The sequence below is a fragment of the Schistocerca piceifrons genome, chromosome 3, assembly GCF_021461385.2.
Source record: "Schistocerca piceifrons isolate TAMUIC-IGC-003096 chromosome 3, iqSchPice1.1, whole genome shotgun sequence".
Taxonomy (NCBI): Eukaryota; Metazoa; Arthropoda; class Insecta; order Orthoptera; family Acrididae; genus Schistocerca; species Schistocerca piceifrons.
In genome coordinates, this window is record NC_060140.1 from 187,471,960 (window position 1) to 187,497,191 (window position 25,232).

General features: G+C 38.9%; 1 protein-coding gene across 1 annotated transcript in view; it reads right to left on the minus strand.

Annotated features, from left to right (window-relative positions):
- LOC124787834 (breast carcinoma-amplified sequence 3 homolog) overlaps window positions 1-25,232 on the minus strand; it is a 117,020-nt gene that overhangs the window by 88,432 nt on the left and 3,356 nt on the right. Inside the window, exon 4 of the mRNA XM_047254775.1 lies at window positions 4,064-4,267. Coding sequence (XP_047110731.1) covers window positions 4,064-4,267 — 204 coding nt within the window. The remainder of the gene's footprint in view (window positions 1-4,063; window positions 4,268-25,232) is intronic.

The following is a 25,232-nucleotide window of genomic DNA, read 5'->3' on the forward strand; positions in this document are numbered from 1 at the left end:
AAATTCTCCACAAAGATCAAGGGCTTTGTGGCCAAGAAGGATTCACCATCAGTCCTTGTACAAACCAAGTATTGTGGGGAGTATTGCTCTACTTATCACTTAGTCCTAAGTTCCTCCCATGGCACAGCCACAGAAGGGAACATTTTAGGATCATATCTCTTTGCATTGAAAGTGGACTGTCCTTTTATACAGACTGCTCCAAACAGGGCCTCTCCCCATGGGCATCACCCAGCCTTAGCATCAGCTACCTCACCAGTAATCCATTGCTCATAGTCCCCGTGCCCCAGTCACAATGAGCACATACTTCTTGGCTTGCATGGAGAGTTTGCAGCTCAGGCACCAACAGTATGATCCCTGCGCACACACCCCCACCCTCTCCCTACAATGGGATGGTGACCATGCTGGGTTTTGGGTGTGTTACTGTAAAGGGTGCACAGATGGAAAGGCACAAACATGGAGCACACACCGCACTAGGTGACCTTTCCTGCACATACGCAGTTCTGGAGAATTTTGAAAATTGGTGGCAAACAATCAGGACTACATGTCTATTTGATGAAAAGTTGTAGAATGTGCCAGAAATGGGAACTCAAGGCTCAGTCACAAACCAGGTCCAAGCACGGTTGGCACCAAGAAAACCACCTGATGAAGAGGCAGAGGGAGAAAGGGATGTGGAAGTATAAGCATACAGCACAGAAAGGGTGTAATGCTGCAAAGGCTGGGCCCATGGTAGCCAAGCACATACTCACAAAAGAATTGTGAGTCCCCTTAGGGGAGAGACTGAGGCCAAGATGGTTACGGGAGTAAATGATTTGTTGCAAGAATAACTCCCACCTGTGTAGTTCTGAAAAGCTGGTGGTGGATAGAAGTATTCAGATGGCCTGGGTTGTGAAGCAGTCACTGAAATTGAGCATGTTGTGTTTAGCTGCATGTTGTGCCACTTGGTGTACATCTTTGTTCTTCGTCACAGTTTGGCAGTGGACATTCGTTCTGGTGAACATTTGGTTTGTTGTTATATACAGACAGACATATGGTGAGTGTGTGTGCATGCTATCAAAATTTCACAAGCAAATTTTGCAGCCCCATGGATGCTACACAATGTGGTAACCCTCCATCCCCCATCCACGAAGAAGGGTTTTTTGAGTGAGTGTGTGTGTGTTGGGGGGGGGGGGAGGGGGGGGGGAGGGGGGGGGGGGACTGCAGGTGTTAGTTATAGGATTAAATGACAAATGAGGCTATTGCACCAATGGGCTTCTTAAGAAAAGATGGTGAAGAAGCTAGGATTCAAGTGTCAAAGTGGCTGAGACAGGAGAGAATGTTCTTTCTAGAATGTTGCAGAATGTTATAAAATTTTATAGAATTTTCCAGGAGATTGGAGAATGCTTCCAGTTATTCTAAAATCAACTCCAGCAGGTGAAATCACTACCTGTTTTGAGAAGTCATTTCTTTGGTCTTGAGTGAAGAAAGTGCAATTAAGGACAAATATAAGAGTTCAAGTAGTGACACATTTTGTTGAAAAACTCTGACAAAATAGTGAAGGCACTCACCCAACTGATTATGTAACTATCCAAATTCAGCTTATAAATGATTTATGTAATACTGTCAACAGCCCAAAAGCCCAAATGAATTAACAGATATAGTTTTTCTTAACACTGTCCAAAATTACTCAAGTTGGTTATTTGAAAATGCCATTTTAGCAGTACAAAATGAAGTAGTTGTCAATATTAATTTAAAAACTCAAAACAAGAAATGGTCATGAACAGTTATTGAAATATATAACCAAAGCAAAAATAATATCGGAAAGAGACAAAGGAAAAACAACATTTATTCTAAGGATTCCACTCATATTTATAGAACTGCCATTTCAGTTCAAAAGACAGCGATTTCCAGTCAGATATGCATTTAGTGTCACTACAAATAAGGCAAAAAACACGTTAAGATGTTGTGGTACTAATCCGAAAGAATCATGCTTTTCCCATGGTCAGTTACATGTAACTTGCTCTAGGAATGGGAAACCGAAAAAAATCATATATTTAATTACCAAATAAAAAGATGACAAATGTAGTTCATAAGCAAGTAATGTGATAGAATAAGTTAATTAATTATGAAATATAGTGAGGACAAAGCAAAGTTGTCTTTCACTAAATGAAATCTTTATTGAGAATATGAGCGTGTGTGCAAACACACACACACACTACCCTTGGTTCCCCTGTTGTGACTATAGTGGTTGTGCAACATGTTTCTGGAGATATGTGAGTGTTCAAAGTGGTCCCTATCACACTGTGGTGGTCACCAGGATATCTTCAGTCTCTTTTGCATCAATGTATATTCCAAGTGAAAAATTTCAAGATTTATCTATGTTGTCGAGCTTTTATAAATATTTTGGAATGTTAACAAATGTTTTTAAATGTTCTAAAATATTCTAGAATGTTCTAGATTTTAGAATGTACTAGAAAGTTCCTGAATTTTTTTAATGTTCTTGAATGTTTTGAAATGTTCTCGGTGTTCTATAAAAAGGTGATCTTCAGAGTACTTTATTTCAAATTGTGGTTGTTGAATACTTCTGTGGAGTTATGAGTACTGGTTACTATTTTTGAAAATGTGACAATATTTCTTACGATTTTCTGAGTGTTCATTTTTACCATGTTCTCAAAGTCCTTGAGTGATCTGAAATGTTCTCAAAAAACAAATGAAAATAACAGCCATGTGAAGTGGTCTCTTTCATCTAGTAACAACACAACAAAATGTGCAGAGATTGCAGCAGAGCCGGTATATGACATGGCTGCTTTCTTAGGTGGCCCTGCCTCTGATGGGGTAGGATAAGTCTGTCGCAGGACTGGAGTAGCAAGTGCTAGATGAGTGGATTGGGTAGATCTTGCAGTTGGGTCTGTCATAGGGTAATGATCTCTCAGGCAAGAGACTGGGCAGTGGGAGTGGCATAGGGATGGACTAGGATGTTGTGTAGGTTGAGTGGATAACAGAATCTTGGGTAGGCTGTCCCTCACATTGTCTTGACTATTGGTCCCAGTTAATGAAAGCCTAGCAGTGATCAGGCCAAAGAAGACTTCTATGAAATTTGTAGGACAAGCTTTAATGTCAAGGGTAGTAAAAACAATTGTGGAGTGTGTGGCATGGAACTGGTTTCAAAGTGAACAGTGTTGTTGAATGTCACTCTGAAGACTGGAAAAATATGTAGTTTGAAACTGATAGCTTTGTGTAGCATTCCCAATATTTGGAATTGTAACTTCATCCATGGATGAAATCAATTATTTAGTGAATATTACACCCAAGCGTTCTGAGTTAAAAAAGAAAAGAAAACTTTTTAATATTAGAGCTACTATGCTAATTCAATAACCAGTGTACATTTATATCTAAAAAATATTATACTTTCTCTCTTGTAAACTTTTAATGCTCTATAAAAAGCACTGAAATCACAAGAGAAAAAGGCACAGAAATACAGGTCTTAAATACTAAAACATTCAAACAGTGGAAAATCCAGGATGGAATGTAACAATATTAAGAGAAGGAAAGTTGCTACTCACCATATAGTGGAGATGCTGAGTCACATATAGGCACAACAAAAAGACTCTCTCAGTTAAAGCTTTCGGCCATTAAGGCCTTCATCAACAATAGACACACACACACACACACACACACACACACACATACACACACGACTGAGACCAGTTTCAGTTGCCTGAGACTGAGACTGCAGTCATGTGTGTGAGTTGTGTTTGTGTGAGTGCATGTCTACTGTTGATAAAGGCCTTAATGGCTGAAAGCTTTAACTGTGAGTGTCTTTTTGTTGTGCCTATCTGTGACTCAGCATCTCCACTATATAGTGAGTAGCAACTTTCCTTCTCATAATTTTGATACTAAAACACTCTATTGTTTAAACATGATAATTTAGAAAAACACATAAAAGTAAATTAGTGCTCAAGCTATTGTTACACTGACTACAAGTCCAATAATTTCATACTGAGCAATCTTACAGAGTTAAATTTTTTAATTCCAGTACAAACATATGTGAATATTCACAAAGCAACTGATTGTTGCTGTGCCTTACCTGGTCTCCAAAGCGCAATGAGATAAAACTTAAAGAACAAAAATGAGGACCAGGTCCAGCACTGTCACATAATGCTATTAGAGGTCTTTTATGAGAAAACTGGTCAGAGTCTTGTGGTGTCGGTAATATACGAAGCGTGCGAACAACACCTTGACGCCATGACAGCACTTCCATGGCTTCCCCACTTGCTGGAATAGCCCAGACCTAAAAAGGGATCAACAATAAGAATTGACACTAATAGTAAAAAGTACATAATATTGTTTAAACCAACTAGACATGATGCAAGAAACATGTCGTAGGCTCAGTGGTATCACCTGTAACATGTAATACATGAATAATCGGATTATACTCAATATTTGTTCTGTACACTCATTGTGAGGAGATCCTTGAAATGCAGAACATGGCATAAAAACAAAAATACATAATACATATTTACAAAAGAACTCGTATGCTAATGATCCTTCCACAGATCCTAAACGAGATGATGCAGAAAAAGTCCCAAGGACACATTCTGGTTGCTGACTGGACATACTGAGGAATTCATCAACTTTCAACATGGGCTGTTATAGGTAAGGCTGAAACAAGCCCATGGAGTAAATGACATTTCTTCATAGTTATTGAGATCCTTCTTTGTAGGAGATTTCAGCCCTCTTGCTTGCATTATTCAACAGCTTTCAGTATCAAAGAGCTTGGGAAATCGTGACTGGTTATAAGAATAGGATGAAGTCGCAGTTAAGATTTTATGTCTTGCTAATTTAGAGCTGGTGCACTACCCATCAAGAGAAGAGCAAGGGAAGGAACTGGCATCAAAAAGCTGAATACACAAAAGAGCCTTATATAAATGTAAGTTTGTTATGCTACCATAACAGAAAACAAATATTATCACATAAAATCAATTTCGGAACAAATAACAGAAATGTGCCAAGAAAACCACAAAATAAAATGTGCCTTGCTGCGTAATTTTATGAAATGATATACATAATAGAGCATTGCAACATACATACTGATGCTCTGAAAATACTGCCACTTTTCTTCAGATTTGTGTGTAATCTCATGCCTGACCATGGAAAACAAATGTCTCAGTTACAAGAAAATTAAAGAAACTTTTCAAGAAGAGAGGAAGTGTTGTACAAACCTCCACAGTTCAGATGGCATGGCAGTTATAAGCAAAGAAGGGAGGATTGAAAGGTGGTAGGAACAAGGGAATAAAGTTTACAGTGATATTATGGAAAGGGATGAGGACATAGATGAAAATGAGATGCAAAATACCATACTGTGAACAGAGCACTGATAGACCTAAGCTGAAGCAAGGCCATGAATTAGATGACATTTCCTCGCAGATATTGAGATCCTTCAGACAAAAAGTCACAACAAAACTATTCCACCTGCAATGCAAGGTATATGAGATAGCTGAAGTACCCTAAGACTACAAGAAGATTATTGTAATTACAATTCCAAAGATGAGAGGTGCTGACAGATGTGATTAGTCTTTGACAACCAATTTAAAAATCCACAGTTGCAAAATATCGACATGAATTATTTGCAGAAGAATGGAAAAACTGGTAGAAGCCGACCTCAGGGAAGATCAATTCGGGTCCTGGGAACACCACAGAGCAATAATGATCCTATGACATATTGTAGAAGTTTGATAATGCCTGACATCAGGGAGAAACTGATCATTATGTAATTTGTTGCAATTTCAAAAAACATTTTACAAAATCTTTTAATGCCTAGATCATATTTACGTAATACAGTTAAAATATGATCACTAGCTACAAATGTTGAATGAAAAGTAGTGCCTCCATCTTCACTAATTGGGTTTGGATGGGAATATTTCAGTAAATCAAATGCAGAAATAATCCTTAGAATGTGATCTTTAATTACCAATATTCACTTTTTCACATAATTACCAGCCAATTGGATACATTTCTGCCAATGATGAACAAGTTTTCTGAAGCCACCATGGAAGAAGTCAACACACTGTTTCCACAACCACAGTATCAGAGTTCTCTCAATGTCTTCATCAGAAATAATGTCCCCACAGACCGTCTTTCATCCCTGGGAACAGATGGAAATCAGACGGTGCTAAATCTGGGCTGTATGGAAGGGCGTTACCTTCATTCTCGTAACACGAGAGGAGTTCCTGGCAAATTTCAAGTCTGTGCACTTTCATTTCAGGAGTCAGCATCCGGGGTACCCACCGTGCACAGATCTTCTGATAGCCAAGCAAAGCAATAATGTGACCCACACGTTCTTGTGAAATGCCGATAGTGCTTGCAATTTCTCTCTGAGTGAAACAATGATTGTCCTGAAACAATCTGTCAGAATTTTGATTGTGGATCTCAGTGGTTCCTGTCACAGGGTGTACAACTCCCTGTTTGTCACGCAGGTCAGATGTTCCCGCCTCCACATCTTTATACTGACTTGCCCAACGACACACAGTCCTCACATCAACACAATCACCATAAACTGCTTTTATTCTCTGATGAGTCTCCTTCCAACAAAAGCACAACAAGGATAATTTAATGCACTCAAATTAAATCAAGTGATTCTGGTTATCAGGGCAGCAAAATCAACTGATGATGATCTAAATAAGGAGGCTATAAAATGCAGCCAGGCTGTAGCAAGAAAAGTACTTCTGAAAACGATACATTTGTTAATGTCAAATATCAATTTAAACCTTAGAAAGCCTTTTCTGAAGGTATTTGACAATGGTGTAGCCTTCTACAGAAGTGAAGTTCAACAATACGCACTTCAGTCAAGAAGAGAATAGAAGCTTTTGAAATGTGGAGTTATACGAGACTGTTTAAGATTAGATGGTCAGATTAGGTAACTAATGAAGAGTAACTGAACAAAATTGGGTAAAAAAGAAATTTATGGGATAGCTTGATTAAAAGAAGGCATCAGTTGACAGGACAGCCCTGAGGCATCAAGGAACCATGAAATCAGTAAAGGAGGGATACATGAGAGTAAAAATTCTAGAGGGTGACCCCTACTTGATAACACTAAGCTGGTTCAGATGGATGAAGGCTGCAGCAGCCACAGAGAGATGAAGAGGCTTTAGAGGATACAATAGCATGGACAGCTGCATAAGAACAGTCTTTGGGCTGAGGATAACAATGAGAAAAACCTCACAGCCGCAGGGATAACAAAAAATTGTTCTTATTCTATACAGCAGACACCTCTATTTAAAAATTGTAACATAAAAAATTACAATCTATATCTACATGAAGTCTTTTATGTTATAAGCAAGAAGCACCAAAAGAAGCAATGAGGCTACAAAGAAGTCACACAGGGACAAACAGGGGTAATTATATGCTGTCCACAAAAAAGAGATTTGGGCAGGGTGTTGGGGTGGGGGGGGGGGGGGGGAGGGGGAGGAGGAGGAGGCCTTTAACACTGTAGATGGAGAGCAAAAAGGGCTGTAAGTAGGTACAATAAATTCAGACCACTGACAAAACAGTGAGAAGGAGGGTGCGTCTGTGTTGAAATATAACTCCAGTGAGAAGCAGCAAAAAATATGGGGTAAAGGGAGAGGGAAGAGCATGAAATGATGTGAGAAGAAGCTCAGAAGTAAGCTCATGATAAAAGATAGGGAAATCAAAGCCTCCTTCAGTCTTGTAATCCTTCTGGCTTCAATATCTGCTAGTCTCTGCTGTCCACCTACCACTTCCCATTTCCACCCCTTATCCAGCTCATCCCCCCACCCCTTCCCCAGCGCTAGACCATCTCAAATTTCTCTCTGTCCCTCACTTTAGTTGCACATTTGGCAAGCAAATTTTCTTTGCCCGACATACCTATCCTCTTCTGCTGCCACTTCTCCCTATAGATCTTTCCCCTCCCTTCCTGCACCCTCTCCACAGTCATCTAATCTCTTTTGTCCAATGCAATTATTCACACCAATTGACATTACAGTTCCTCAAAAGACACTTCTGTAATGCACTATCATCATTATCAGGAATTTGACATCCATTGCTACATAAAGGCCTTCTCTAATCTTTTCCAACACATTACGATCTTCAGCTATAAACAAGTATGTTGTTGCCACTTATTGTACCTATCTTCCATCAGGTAATTATCTTGGTCTTTTCTCAGTTCTTCAGATACAGCATAGAACTTGCTTCATCCAACAACCACTGATTCACCTGGCTACAAGTCTACCAACCCAGATTTCATTTTCATTATAGTTGTAATTGTGTCTTCCTATTCCAGTCCATTCCTTGATCCATGTGTTTATTTTTCTGCCTCTCCTAGTATTTACCATCAGACATCTTGTAATACAAGGATAAGGCAATAGAAAAGTCAGAAAACAGGATTCGGCATGTCCCAACTTCCACAAATTTACATATTCACCCTGTACATTAGACACTTATCCCATCTCTTTACATGTCCTTAACAGCTGGCAGCAAAGAAGTCTTTCTGTTGCTATCACAGCCAACATGCAATTTCTTCAGCTACAGCATCATCATTTTCAAAATGACGGACACCCAAATGAGATTTTAGAGGCCTGAACAGATGAAAGTCATGGGGGCTAAGTCAAGACTGTAGGGCGGAAGTTACAAGTGTTCCCAATGAAATGTTTGTAGCAGCTCCTGTGTTTGTCTTGCTGTGTGAGGGCAAGCAGTGTCATCCAGAAGAATCACTCTATTTGTCTGGAGGCCATGGTGTTTGCAGTGAAGACCCCGTTAGAGTTCCCACAGACTGGTGCAATACAATGCGACATTTGCAGTCTCATGGTGAAGCTGGAATTTCATCAGTATGACTCTTTGCATGTTCCAAAACACAGTGAACATAACCTTGTTGTCTAATGTAATGGCTTTTTGTTGTTGTTGAGGAAGTGGAATGTTTCCATTCCAGAGCTGATTGCATGGTTTCAGGTTGAAAGTGGTGAACCCAAGGCTCATCCCCTGTAACAATTCGTGCCATGAATCTCCTTCCTCAGAGTATGAAATGAGGTGCTGCAAAGAGAGACCATTTCTTTCGGTTTTGTGCTCCCCAGTCAACACATGGGGCACCCATTGGGCAAAAACTTGAGGAAAATTCAACTGATCATCACACAGCAGTCATACGAATGATCTTTTCCATACACTGCTCAGCAGTTTTAGTTGCCATTAACGCAGGTTGAACAGGATGTTCCTCATCTCTCATACTTTGCCTTCCCTTGTTAAACTCCTGGATACAATTAGCCACAGCAGATAAACAGTTGCATTCATACATGGGACGTATTTCATGAGCATTTCTTCCATGAACAGTGATTTATCCTACAAACACCGGACAACCACAAGTTACTTATGGACACTTAAGCTATGCAGTATAACTATCATCCTGCAGTGGCTGCCAAGCAAAGTCTCACAGCCTCTATGTAAGCAAACATATGATGCTATCTGCTAGCAAAATATGCACGTTGTCATTTAAACATGTTACACAATAAACTGACATTTGTTAATTATTTATTGATTTACTTTATGTGGATCGACAGTATACTAAAGGTTGTTGAGATGTGGTGGATTGTATAAGTCGCTAAAGGATGTGTACATTTTGATGATGGGATTGTGTAAGTCACTAAAGGATGTGTACATTTTGACGACATACACTGAAGAATTAAAATAGTAATACTGTTACTTTATATATAATACTTGCATCCTATACTGCAATGCAATCATATTTTATTGATAACTGATTCACCACAATCAAAAATTTAAATCAGCATTTTCTCCATTAATAAAATAAAAACATAAAAAATTCTCACCTATTATTAGAAAACTGGGACATTACAAGGTGGTGATAAAAATGTGGTAACTTTACGACTCAGCGTGACTCACCATACAAACAGCCAAATGGTTAAACAATTTGGAAAGAAAGAATGAGGAATAGTTCAAATAATTTTGGGGCCAAAGTATGAGGATGGAATGTGGAAATTAAAAAGCAACAACATGGAGGTACATGAAAAACCTGAGAACTAAAAGATACAATGAGAAAGGGGAGGATTACATTTTATGGCCACTTAAAAAGAGGGGGCAGCAAGAAACTGATAAAAAATATTCAACATCTTTGATGAAAATCTAAAAACCCAAATTTAGTAGTTTATAGCAGTTAAAAAAGATCTACTGTAGTTATTCATAAAAGACAAAGACATAGAAAACAGACATGGATTCCAGAAAATGGTATGAAACATCAAAGGTTTCCAGAAGGAAACACAAAAGAAGAGAGGAGGGACATGGACAGAAGGAAGGAAAGAAGAACAGAGAGCAACAATGTATAAGTATTGGGAAGAAAAAAAAGGGGGGGGAGGAAAGGGATATGATGTTATAAATTAGCTGTTCCACTTTAGTCAAAATCAATTAATAATAATAATAAAGTTCTGTACTGAAAAGTAAGTGAGATTTATTGAAATTAATAAGGCAGCTAGCAGCTTTATATGGCTATGTAGACTTACCTGGGTAATCAGCATTGACGATTATTTTAATGATTTTATGTCAGATAGTACTCTTTGAAGATGCCTAGTGGTGATTGTTACATTAAATTGTCAAATATGGCTTCAAGGTCACAGTGCAACAGTCAATGACAATTTGTTTTTAGATCTAATGACTTGCAATGGTTTAGTTGTCAAACCAAAGGTCAATGGTTTATCTGACCACGATGGCCAAATGTTGACTGCCCAGTTAGCTACAGGTCACAGCAGGGAAGTGTTGTAACACAAAGCACTAAACTGCAGATGAAAAATTTAGCTTTGTCTAACACATTTCTAAGGCACATCAGTCGTGTTATTCTGTACAACAAATGAACTTATAATTGAACAGAAGCAAGTGCATGGGATTGAGAACTATTTGGATCAACGTATCTTGTGTTAGGAAGAGGGAGTGCTACTTGATTTAGAGGACAAGCTGTTGTCAAAATTTGAAATTCTATTGCATCAGTAATGTAGAACTCTCCAATCCGTTATCAAAAAAGCGAAACATGTGCACTCAGCTCAAAAAGTAAATCACTCCAAGAATATGGCAAAAACAATTTGAAACATTATTTTTTTAAAAGGACTTGTGCGTGAATAACTGTCAAAAAATTGATTTTTTAATTTTTGTCTTAAAAAATTCTCTGTAGTTTTCTGAACGAGAAAAAGTTTACTACCAGGAAAATGGATGACAGATTAGAGGAATTTAAAAGTGGCTGCACACCACCATGACATCCCCATGGTACACAATCAATGCTGTCAAAAATAAAGTTTTGCTCTCATTCGTTTCATTTTTATGACTTTTTAGTCCCTGAAGTTGGCTAACCAGCAAAAGCTTTAAGTTGCTTATCTTTTGTTTCCACAGAGAGTTTAGTCACTGTTTGCAGTTGTTTTGGTGCAAATATTTTGTTAACAGCGAAGTAATTGTATGCATGTTTTTCTTATTGTGTGCATGAATTTCTTATTCCACTTAAAGGCAATGGGAAGAAGTAAGAAGGCCAATGTTAAACAAAATAAATTTTATGGAAATCGGTTCACCAAACAGATTAACTCTGAAATACAGCATAATATAACACTTGAACCAACTTCAACTACTCCAAGTGGTTTGAAGCTAAAACTGAAATATTTGGGCAATGGGCTTGACAGTATTAATGCTGATAATATAGAGATGCCAACTATTGATTCAGGTTGAGTTATTGTTGAACTCTCTGCTCTATCTGAACTAATAAATAAAGCTTTGCAGTATAAGGAATGTGGCAATAGTGGTGAGAAGGTAGTTGAGGAGATATGTGCTAGAAGAAGTTGTGCATCAAAATTAAGAACTGTTAGTAATTTTTGTGGCTTAAGCAAATGTGGTTAAACTTGTGGCATTACTAAACAGAGTGTGTATAACACAAATATTAAACTTGCTTATGCTATGAGGTGTATAGGCAAAGGGCACAGAAGTGCACAAAATTCCTGTGCTCTTATGGACTTACCTCCCCCTACAAGGTATGGTAGGTACAATAAAATTATTCTACAGTCTTTAGAAGAAGTAGCAAATGATAGTATGAAAAGTGCTTTTCAGGAAAGTGTAGACATGAATGACAGCAATATATGTATGCCTGCAGCCCTGGATGCATCCTGGCAACGAAGGGGCCATAGTCCCCTACATGTCTGCTAGTGTCTGTGTGTGCGCGATTGGATATGGGTGTGTGTGCACGAGTGTATACCTGTCCTTTTTTCCCCCTAAGGTAAGTCTTGCCGCTCCCGGGATTGGAATGACTCCTTACCCTCTCCCTTAAAACCCACATCCTCTCGTCTTTCCCTCTCCTTCCCTCTTTCCTGATGAAGCAACCGTTGGTTGCGAAAGCTTGAATTTTGTGTGTATGTTTGTGTTTGTTTGTTGGTCTATCGACCTGCCAGCGCTTTCGTTTGGTAAGTCACATCATCTTTGTTTTTAGATATATTTTTCCCAAGTACTGTCATGGATACACTAGGGGAACGGAAATCGTAAATGTGTGATTAATTTTAGTGGTTACAGTGAAGGGATGGAATCTGAAGGTGTTGCGAAGATATTTCACAGGTCAGAGGAGAAATATGGTGTGATGTATACATCTTAGCTAGGAGATGGAGAGTTGAAAGGGTACCAAAAAGTTTGTGAATACAAACCTTATACTGAAACAAAAATTGAAAAAATGGAATTAGTTGGACATACCCAGAAAAGGTTATGTACAGGACTGAGGAACTTGAAGAGAAATTTGAAGGGAAAGAAATTAGCTGATGGTAAGTGCATGAGTGGATGTGGCCAGCTTACAGACGAAGAAACAGACAGGTTGCAGTATTAGTATGGACAAGCCATAGACAAAATAAAAATGACTTTGAGGGAATGAAAAATGCCGTATGAGCTACCTACTTTTATAAATCCTCCACAGCTGACAACACATGTCATTCACACTGCCCATCTGTCAGTGATTCATGGTGTGGCTACCAGAGGGTTGTTGCTCAAGGTGAAACCTACAACCATAAACATTCTTTGCCATTTGTTATAACGGAAGTTATAAAACCTATATATAGGGCTCTTAGTGACACAAGATTATCAGAGAAATGTTTACATGTTAGGACTCAAAATCCAAATGAAAGTTTCAGCAATTGTATATGGGAACAGATACCAAAAACTGTTCTAGTAGAACTAAATACTTTGAAAATAGGTGTGCTAGATGCTGTTCTACATTTCAATCATGGTGCAGTGTCAATGCTTAATTTTATGGAACTGATGGGAATGCCTAGTGAACTAAATATCCATAGAGCTTGTAATGATCTTTAAACGTTACTCCTTAATTTGCGTTGGCCTGTGGTTCATCAATGTTGTGGATGCTGCGAATAATGAGAACATCAAGAAAATTTCAAGCTTGGCAAATTATTTATTGACATCAGCTGATCGACAGAACTGACATAAGTTAAAAACAACTGATGAAACTGAGCTAAACCGAACTGAACTCCACTGATTCCTGAAGTAAACAAAACTTAACTGACTCCTCACGCAGCATCCCTTTAAATACAATTTTAACAATTGCTACCATTGTTAATTTATTACAAAATGTAATTTACAATTAAAAACAATTTCATCTAAACTAACTGCTGTTACATTTGCACAGGTTATAAAAAATAATATCAAATAACATAATATTTTATCATCATCTTGGTTTTATGTGTGAAAATTAATTCACCATCTGCTTTCAACAATTATTTTGATTTTACTTTAATTTCATAATTAGTGACTGTATGGATTTTACTGCTAACATTTGTTCAAAGTATACACATGTGCTTCGCCAGATTACATAAATTAAATACACATGTTTTCTCAAATACCGGAATTTCATAAATTTGGGTGGTGTAATCAACAAGAGGTAATTATCTGCATAATTTACAAGCATCATTAATTACAATGAATTACATAAAAATGAATAACGAATGAAACTACATCACTGGATAATGATTGTTACTTTCATTTGAATCACAATGAGGTTTTTGTGTTAGCGAATTTACAAATTGGTATTATGGTAATTAGGGGCATTAGTTATTTATGCCAACATTTCCACAGCCTCTTAACACTTGTTGCTAAACATTTATTACTTCAATTTCATGATCTCATATTTAATTTGGCATATGTACATATTTTTGTTAATGACAACAATCAATTATCATGAGAATGTATGTCATTCCAGAATATTTTGTATGTATTTACAAAGATGAATAGGTTTTTGGGGTAACTGAACTGAACGATAAATATAAAAATACATATAAAAGGCTCTAAGAAACACTGAACCGTACAATAAATACACAGATGCATATAAAAAAGGTGGTATCGGACAGTCCATAATGATCTTGGGGGAGGCTGTTGCATAATAAGCTCTAATAGCCACTGATTGAAGGAGACTATTTGAAACAGAAAAATCAGTATTGGAAGCCACCAAAGAAGCAAGAATAAAAAGAAGAAGTGTGAAAAAGAGAAAGGAGGAAGAGCAACATAGTAAACAAGATTAGTATGTACCTGAGATACATTAGTACCATGCAAATTTAATAGAAAAAGCAAGTTTTAACTTTAATTTCTTGAATGCTAAATTATTTCACGTGCTGGTACACTTTGGCTAAAAATTTGGCTGAAATTTTATATGATGTCTTAAAACATGCTTAATTAAAAAGCAGACTACTCTTGTGACGTAACTTTGAAAATAAAATTTTTTTTTTTTAAGAAAAACCCTGAATTCATTTACAAAATTTTTGATAATCATACTAAAAAATTTTTGTACCACAATTTATGACAGCACTATGTTTTCGATAGTTTCCTTTAAAGACAATAGTGTAAAGAATTTACAGGAAAAACATAAAACTTCTACTTTTTTGGTCTTTTGAGTAAAATTGTGAGAGCTAAAGCTGTGTTTCATACATAAAAATGTTCCCAAAAGATGTCTTAAAAGATGGTAAGCATTATTTGGGCTTACAAGTCTTATTCTTTGAGTTACACTGTTTAGAAAACTCACAATTTTTTTTCAATGTTTCCCTTGGTTTTCACTGACCAGTCCCCTTGTGAGAGAGAGAGAGAGAGAGAGAGAGAGAGAGAGAGAGAGAGAGAGAGAGATCTTGTCATCTTGTTTGAAACCGAAACTCTGGCAGACATGGTGGCACTTCCAAAAATACTGGGATGACCTGACACAAGAGTATTGGCTTGTTTGCATATTATTCACTCCCTGGTGTCTTATGGATATACTTTCTGGGGTAGTGGACACAAAGTAAATATGGTGTTTATTCAAGAGAAGTGAAAACAGAGAATACTGTATAAAACAGATAACCATACATCTTGCAGAAGCCTTTTAAGAAGTCTTGAGTTGTTTCACTAACTTTCTCGTACATGGTGACAATGATCATCAGTTTAAAGGGACTAAGGAGATTGTCAGGAAGTTCACATAAAACGTTGATGCGAAACGAGAAAAGAAAAATGATCAGCTCCTGGCACTGTTGACGCAGTCCTCAGGGCTAAAATTTGTGGAGAGTACTTTTAAATGAGGTAGTTAAAAGGGAAACAAAACCAAAGTAACTAAAAATGTTAGCAGGTTATGGGGAGCTAATAAAGGGAAAAAAGGGGGGATACTGGGGCAGAAGTGGCACTAGCTGGAGAACCCCAGGAGAAATATCTGTGGCAAGAGTTGCATCTTCCTCACTTGCCATAACTGACGTCAATGAAGTACATACTAAGTACAGTTTTTGTCTAGATTTGTCTTATATGGGGTAAGAAAATAAAGACTTGTAGGAACTAAATGGGTTAATCACTCAAACTGGTAAAAAAAAAAAAAAAAAAAAAAAAAAAGTTTGTAGTATATGACTGTGCAGGGGCAGAATACAGCTGGAAGTCCCCTAGAGCACATATCATAGTGAGAGGCAATCCCTCCATGTCCACCCCAGAACTGACGTTAATTTGTGAAAGGCATTAAATTCTGTGATAATATCTGCAAGTTTATGAATAATATGAGTTGTTTAGCTGCTGTCCCATCACTTACAAGTACCAGGGTAGGGAAATATTTGGGATGTATGGCTTATTTAACACTAGGCAGAGGTGTAAACTTGGTGAGAATACGTGCTACCATTAAAGAGTTACCACAGCTGCACTGTGTTGGGTCTCCCTATTAAGTAGAATTTATGGGTCAGTCTGGTGTGGCCTATATGTAGTTGGCACAGAACGACTGCCTCTTTAGTACAACTGCTTATTTCCAAAAGGCTTGGAGAGAAATATGCCAGACCTTGGTCATCACATTGATGAACCTTTGTCTGTTAAGGGTAGTGATTGCCTACCTGTGTTTATTCCAGATTTTCAAACTTTGATTCCACAGGTCCGTTGCTCATAATTCAAGCTAAAGTTTTTCTGTAATCCTCATTGCAATAGGGTCTGCAGCTGCAATGAATTTATTAAATGATTTCATATGTTTTCTGCTGACATTTACTTTATCTCTCTGTATGTCCATCTTTTTAGAGATGGTTGCAGGACTCGGCTGTTTAGTAAAGGATGTCACATTAAACACCTTCCAGAAACTTCCTGATAGATTAAAACAGTGTGCTGGACTGAAACTCGAACTCGAGACCTTTGCCTTTCGCAGGAAAGTGCTCTAGCAACTGAGCTACTGACCCACAACTCATTACCCATCCTCACAGCTTCAATTCTGCCAGTACCTCCTCTTCTATCTTTGGTACCGGCAGAACTGAAGCTGTGAGGATAGGTCATGAGCCACGCTTGGGTAGCTCAGTTGGTAGAGCACTTACCCGTGAAAGGCAAAGGTTTCGAGTTTGAGTCTCGGTCCGGCACACAGTTTTAATCTGCCAGGAAGTTTCACATCAGTGCACACACTACTGCAGAGTGAAAATCTCATTATGTAAACACCTTCCAGCCATCTAGTTTCCAACCTTATTGTATTTGGCAACCAGTTTCAGTATTTTACAATGCCATCTTCAGGCCCCTGACATGTATGAAGATTCTACCTTGGTTGTGTTCAAAAATCAAATCAAAAATGTACATTCTTAGAATTTCAACAGTAAACTTCTTTATGATGCATAATAATGCCTTTCTTGTAGCATCTGCCACTGAGTTTTGTTGAGTTCCTCCATAATGCTCTTGCACTTGCACTTGACTAAATGTGCATTCTGGATCTTCTCTATGTGATATATTAAACCAATCTGGTAAAGGTCTCAGACTAAAGAGCAGTACTAAAGAATCAAATGAGCGTCCTATAATTCACTTTTTGTTTGGGTGAAATATATATTTCCTTAAGATTTTTCCAATGAACACCTAATGGGACCCACTTTTGTTTGGTCAGTACATGATTGGTGAACAGGGAGCCCCAGCCTTTGTAGTACTCTTTTGTTTTCTGTGGTACAAGCCTAACCCACAACTACTTATTAGACGAGAGCTAGTATAAAAACTGTGGTAACTTCTGCCTGTCATGAGATGTGACCAAAAGGGGTCCTATCCCTAGATTAATTTTCATATGACACTTAGTTATTAACAAGACAATCCTTAACATTGCCCCCACATCACCACCTGAGAGTAATAATTTCATGTAGCTCAACAGCCTGGAGCAAGTCTTTCAACCGAACACCACTTTGGCCTACCTTAATTATCTCACAGGGAAAATGGGACCAATAGTTTAATGCAGAATTGAACCACATGTCATTTATGGTGAACATCCACTTCGCTGAGAGGTGAACGCTACGCTAAGAGGCATATTGTAAAATCTGTGGTCCCAAAGGGATTCGATCCCACAATCTTTCAATTTCCAAGCATTCACTTTACCACTAGATCACCAGACCCGACACATCACCTGATTCAATTCACTACATTCCATTACCTTTATTTTACTCTTGTTGGTGTTCATCTTATAACCTCTTTTCAAAACAGTGCATACTGAATTCAATTGCTCTTTCAAATTTTTTGCTGTCTCTGTCATTGCACACCTTAAAGCTTTAATTTATTATCCCTGAACTTAATACACTTTCCAAATTTCTCTTCAGTTTCTTCACAGCCCGCTCAACATCCAGACTGTACAACACTGGGGATAGGCTACAATCCTGTCTCACTCCCTTATACAAAAAACAAGTCAGATTAGACCTATGTCCACCAAAAAATGTGAATACCACCAAAAAAATTAGTTGTAAGGCAAAATGCGTAATGTATTTGTCAGTCAGTAATGAACTGAATTGGTATTATAGCTTGTTACAAGTCATACTGCATAACACTGAGGAAAATAATCCACACATCGAAGCAAATGTATTGTGAGAAAATGATGGTAACATTAGACAAAAAAATTAATATAGAGGAGGAAACTGGTCAAACAATGGATGGGAATAAGCAGATAGCTTTAAGCATAAATGACACATTGGTAACAGATGTTTGCAGTTTAACTAAGCTAGTTAAAATCATTCCATGTCTATCACTGATAACTAGCCTTAATAATTAACTTCATTAACATGAATATGATCTTCACCACATTAGAAGATGTTAACATCTGCCATAAAATATCTAAAACTGAAAACGTATAGTGGTTACGATAAAACATCAACTTTGAGGACTAGCCATCATATAGTGTTGTTCTGTTCACAGATGAATGTAATATTTAGGAAATAACTTTTAACTGTGTGAAAATGTGATCCTATAGTCTGACTCACTTATCTGACAGATTGGGATATGTAGAAGAATACCTTGCACAAAGATTTTGTCACTGCAATTGCTGACAGATGGAAAATTTGGTGATGTTTAAAAGTATTTGGTTACAATTCTCCCTCTAATTTGCCTGTTGACGCCAGGCAAAAATATATATGTTGAGTGACAGAGTGTTTTTATAAATGATAATTGTTTATATAATAAATCTTCTCTGATGGAGCATAAGACTTCATGTGAATTTGGATACTTATGCTCACAATATGATTTTAAACAAGATTAGATCAAATCTATAAACACCAATTATTAACTTTAACAAAACATAGTACAATCCTCATAGCAATTTTGCCAAGAAATTCTTACAGAATGCAAAATTTTTGATAGTGAGTTATGTCCTAGCACCAGAAACAAATAACAGTGCGGCCACTATTAACCAAAGTTTATCCTTCCACAAATGAACAACAAACATAGAAGTTGATGCAACCAAATAGTAAGAACACAATCTGAAAGCATGTGTCTGCCTCATTGTGCTTATAAAGAGAGGAGCTCTAGCAGATGCCAGGGTGGACCTCGCGCCATGTGCAATAGTCATGTGGCCCACTGCAGGCCATTTCTGCTGGCAGGCCTGCACATATGCTGTAGGTCAGCTATCTGAAGAGTGGCGCATATCAGGGTATTATGTACAGGATTATAGTGCTGCACCCCTTGGGAAAAGGGTGCTCCTTCTAAGTGAGTGGCAGGGCAATTGTTAATACATCCATGGCCTCTGCAGTTGGTGCTGCAAGCAAAGACAGTGGCAGCAGAAGGAGAGTCCAAGTTGGAACTGGTAAGAAGGGGTGTCCATGGAAACACAAGGCGGTCTTTCCCAGTGAAGTATCATAAGAGAAAACCGATGGAAAGGGTGCCTGTAGCATCTCGAAATCCGAATCCTCGACACGTTGGAACTGCACCAGGGTTGAGGGCACTGGCCACTCATGCACGGGTGCAGGCAATGCCAAAGTTGAAGGACTCAACAGTGATGGCCCTGTCAGTGGCAGAATTGTCAGTGCTGGTGAAGAATCAATCATTGTAAGGGTCAGCAACAGGTGACAGGCGACAGAGGGGCCAGACCCAGGAGAGGCATGAGGCAGAAACATCCACAAGGAGGGCAGGTCTGTGCCACTCCCAGCAGTGACACCCTGTGAGGCCTGGACTGGCACTGAGGAAGAAGGCGAACTTGGCAGCAGCAGACCCATAGCCCTCATCATGGCTTGAGGACAGAGCTGGTAATGGTGGCACACCACCAGCCTCTCACTGGTGTGCACCATACAGAGGCGATTGCTGCGGCAGCTGTGAACTGTGGCCAGAATCCAATATGATCAGAGGTCAAATCCCCATGCCCATATTGCAGAGCCAGGAGTGAACTCTGATGAGGGCCACACCAATGGATGTAGGTGGGGTCACATGAGCAGATACAGTAGGGTGCGTAGCTGGTGACCATGGAGCATCCAGGCTTGATTCCAATCCCTCATCAGCATAAATCTTTAGGAAATCAAGAAGTGTGTCAAGGCATTGTCCATGGAGGAGTCTGCAACAACTTCTTCATTTGAACCATGAATATGTAAATTAGATGTTTCGCCTCACCGATTGAGAGTGGGATGCCTTGATGAGCACAGGACTCATGGAATGTCTGAGAGACAAACAATAGACCATTATCCAAAAGAAATATGTAACGCAAACCTTCAATAGAAAAAAATTTGGAAAGGACCTGAATCTTAGCTGCAGTTGACATTGAAGGTCAGTAGATAAAGTATGGAAATTTAGAGAAAGTATCAATAGCAGACAACCAGAAATAATTTAGGGAGGGTCCAGTGACAACAACATGGATGCATTCCCATGGGAAATGCAATGTGGGCCATGGAGAGAACATCGGGCATAGCACCGCCTCTTGGATAGCACGCTGGAGCAGGTCGTGACAAGGTGCACAATATCATCATTATTACCGGGCCAAAAGACATGTCAAGAGGCCAATGAGTTGGAACATGAGCCTCCACCCCAAGCATCACTGATCTAGGAGCTGAAGTACATCCTAACATCCTACCATAGGGCGGCCTGAATCACAACCCTGGGCAACAGCCTGCCAGTAGCTGAGAGAACGCCACAATCAAATGTGGTGAAGGAGGGCAAAATAGTTACGCAAATAATCAGAAGCCCTCTCCGGAGGCCTGTGTAGCCAGCCGTGCTGAACCAGGTAAACAATTTGATGCAGAACTGGATCAGCAGTGACAGCAGTTGCGATCCAGGAGCCCATGATAAGTACCTTTCAACTGTGCATTGCACCTCAAAATGTAACTGAAACAATGAATTTTGTCATGGTCAAAAGTGGGATCCAGCTCCACTGGAAGCCAGGAGAGTGCATCAGCCAAGGTTTGTTATGCAATAGGCTGAAAATATATTTCATAGTTGTAGCAAATCAGAAACACGGTTCAATGCTGGAAGTGATGTGCTGCTTTATCAGGCAATGAAGCAGAAAGATTAAACAATGAAACCAAAGGCATGTGGTCAGTAATAAGGTGGAACTTAGACCCATTCAAGAACACATGAAACTTTTTGAGGGCATAGATGATAGCAAGTGCTTCTTTTCAACTTGGAAGTAGGGTTGCTGAGCAGAATTGAGTGTTTTTGATGTATAAGGTACTAGACATATGGAACCATCCTCATAGCAATGTGCAAGACCAGCCCTGAGGCCACAATTGACAGGCTAGGATTGAAAATAGCCAAACAAGGAGCAGAATGTAATTTAGATTTCAAAAGCATGAATGCACATTTGCAGGCCGGCGTCCACTGAAAAGAGACCTTCTTGTGAACCAACTCATAGAGAGGATGAGTTAATGTGGCTGCACCCAGAATAAATTTGTTGTAGTAAGCAGTTTTACGCAAAATTCTTCCAGTTATTGTAGGGTAAGGCAGAGCTGTGACCATGTCAAAATGAACACATAAAGGCTTAACACCATTTCGAGAAACCCTAACCCTAAATGCAGGTTTCACATAACTCAATTTTGGAGAAAAACTGGCTGCCAACAAGTTTAGCCAATAACTCATGTGGGCAGGGCAAAGGGTAGATGTCAATGATAAATTGAGTGTTAATTGAAACTTAAAAGGCACCACAGGAGTGAAGTTGACTAGTTGATTTTTTTTACAACCACAAGGTGGTTGACCACTCACTCGACGTAATAGGTTGTATGAACCACAACAATGTCAGCCTGTACAATTCTGCTTTCACCTGATCACAAGAAAAGAGATGAGAACTCAGAACACTAGGAATCTAACTGCTGGTAAAGGACCTGGTTGTATCCAAAATGGAAAAACAAAATGCACTGAAAGTATCCACACCAAACAAATTTGTGGTGTCAGCCAAAAGAGTTAAGAATTGACCCACAGCTTCATACGTAGTGGAAGCAGTAAATTGCCCTAAAATTTAAATATGCTGCTGTTGTTGAGAACCAGAAATAATTACAGAGAACCCAAATCCACATAAGTTTGTGAGTTCAGTAAAGTCACGGCTGCACCCGTGTCCACATGAAGTCTGGCCACTTTGTCCCATCAATCACACTTCAGTTTGTTATGAGTCGTGAGCACTGCAGACACACAATTGACATCAATGTCCATGTCTGCATCAGGAGGCTGGGAATGACACACATATGCTATATGTCGTTTTTTCCTACAGTTGTTGCAAGTCACCCAGCACTTCGGGTGCGTGGCCCTGTCATGTTGGACAAAGTATCATGGGCAATACGGGAGGGCAGAGCACTGCTGCTGCTGTGGTGGTGGTTCATATTGTTGTTGTTGTTGTTGTTGAGCACATCACTGTCCAGTGTGGAACAGAGACTGAGTTTGAACCCATACCACGCTGTCCTCCTGTAGAGAACTAACTAACGCACGACGATCAGGGACAGGAGCCTCTGTGGTGATATCACACCAACCCTCAGTCTGAACACCTGCTGCATGTGTTACCTTGAAAGTTTGAGCAACATTTAACACTTCAGCCAAAGATAGATTCATACACTGTAGTGCATATTGACATGCTTCCTTGTCAGCAGCCAACTGTCATCAGAGACCGTAGAATCAGCATAGGAAAAATGTTGAACATCAGTAACAAACTGACTTTTGGAACGGAGGACATGGAAATCGGCCAACCAAGCTCAGTAGGACTGTATGGCTGTTTATGACAATGACAGAACTCTACACGAGCTGCAATGATGTGTGCATTTGTGGTGACAACTGGACACCAACCTACACACTTAGTCGAATGAAAGTGACACATGTGTATGTATACTGTGGTTTTCTTCTACTTCCACATCCACAAACTGCAAACCACTGTCAAGTGAATGGCAGTCGGTACTATCCATTATACCATATATTAGGGTTTCTTCCTGTTATAGTCACATATGGAGTGCGGGAAGGATTACGGCCTCAATACCACTGTGTGTGTTGCAATTAATCTAATCATATCTACATTGTCCCTACCAGAGTAATACGTAAGGTACCATGATTTCTCACTTCATATGGATCTCAAAATTTTGTAAGCAAGCTTTCACAGAATAGTTGACAATTATATTGAAGTGCCTACCAGTTAATGATTTTCAGTATTTCCATGATGTTTTCCCTGGTAGGATTAAACAAACGTGACCATTCATGCTACTCATCTTACATTAGTACATATTTCATATTTCCTGTTAGACCTACTTGGTGTGGGTCCTACACAGATGATACTGAAATGGGTTGCACAAGTGTTTTGTAAGGAAAACCCTCCATAGACATATTGTCTAATCCCAGGTACCATCTCTGTAATTTTCCATTTTTTCTGCAATTTCTTCAGTTTTATTCTACACAACGAATAAACTATAATCAATATCCTCACCTGTTCCTGGAACATTTTAAAATTTAAAATCCGGTTTCAAAAACTCTGTCTTACCATTACATAATCTGTCTAATATGTGTCATTGTCTACAGGTCTCTTTCACTTAAACATCTTACTTTGATTAGTCTTAAATGAAGTGTTAACAATTATAAAAATATGCTCTACCTAAAATTCCACCAGACACTTCATGACATACACACTAGAATGTCCCAGAAAGAAACTACAACTGAATACATACGGAGACTTCAAACACATTAATTTATCTGAACTTGCAACTGAGGTGCAAGAAATAGTTTGGGAGTCATATTCTGTTCCCTTCTCAGATATGAATGAAAAACTTCATGGATTTACTAATGAACTTACTCAACTATATGATGAATATGCTCCCCTAGAGACTGAAAAAATAAGAAGGAAAGCAGCATCTTGGCAAATTGTAGAACTAAGAGGTCACATGAATCTCAGATGCTGCACGTCGAGCATCCAAACCCCTCCCTATGCATCAAAATCATACTGCTTAGAAGCAGAAGCTGAACAGTCATTCGAGCCGTGAGAAATGCTAAACTCAAGCACACCCATACATTAATGGACAACTGAAACTGACAGCCATCCTATGGAAAAAATTGTGTGGCCTTGGTGTAGGCAAGTAAAAGCTGCAGCTGATTCCATTGTCCCAGGCAAAGAACTGAACCTGTATTTCACATTATGCAGAACCACAATTGAACCGCAAATGAAACAGAGACTCATACAATTACTTCATGGGGGTAAACGACTGTAGCCATGGAAAATTCTATCTTAAGTATGCTACCTGCAACTGCATAAAAAAAACTATCATGCATATCAGATCAGCATCTACTGGACACAATGGTATTGCAGTCCAAATGAGAAGATTATTATTCATCCGCTACTGCCCACTATACCAGATATCTTTAACCATTCCTAAACCCCAAATGTTTTCCCCGAGGCTTGGAAACAGACACTTAATAAGACGCTACTCAAACAGGACACTGCCATAGCACCCTCTGATTACTGACCTACTAGACAAATACCATTCAGTCTTCCGTAATGTTGCAGTACAACATCTGCCATAATAAAGGTAACACATGATCTGAAGCTAGCTACGGATGCACAAAATGAGACTATCATGTGCTTCTTAGAGTTCAGCAAAGACTTTGATGCAGTCAACTTTGACATTTTACTTTCCAAACTTAGCAGCCTAAATTTCTTGGCAACTGCTGTGCAATGGTTTCGTTCATACCTGACATCTCACCAGTAATACATCACGTCCCGCACCATAAAGTCACAATAGAGGCGGACAGTATCAGTGTCCCTCAGGTTTCAGTATGAGGTCCTATACTCTTTTTCATAGTACTTCTGTCCTATTACAAATAATACATGTATTCTGATGACCCCTCCCCCTCCCCACAAACCCCCAGTCATATCTGAAAGCAAAACAAATCAACCTGAAGGCAGTTATCGAGAATCCCATAAGCAAAGGATCTAGGAGTAATAATACATTAGAACCTAAACGGGACTGAGCACATAACTTCAACGCGCAAGAAGGCATCAGCATCTACAAAAATATAAAAAGATCTTCCTTCTCGACCTGAAAAACAAACTTGTACAAAAACTTAGACTT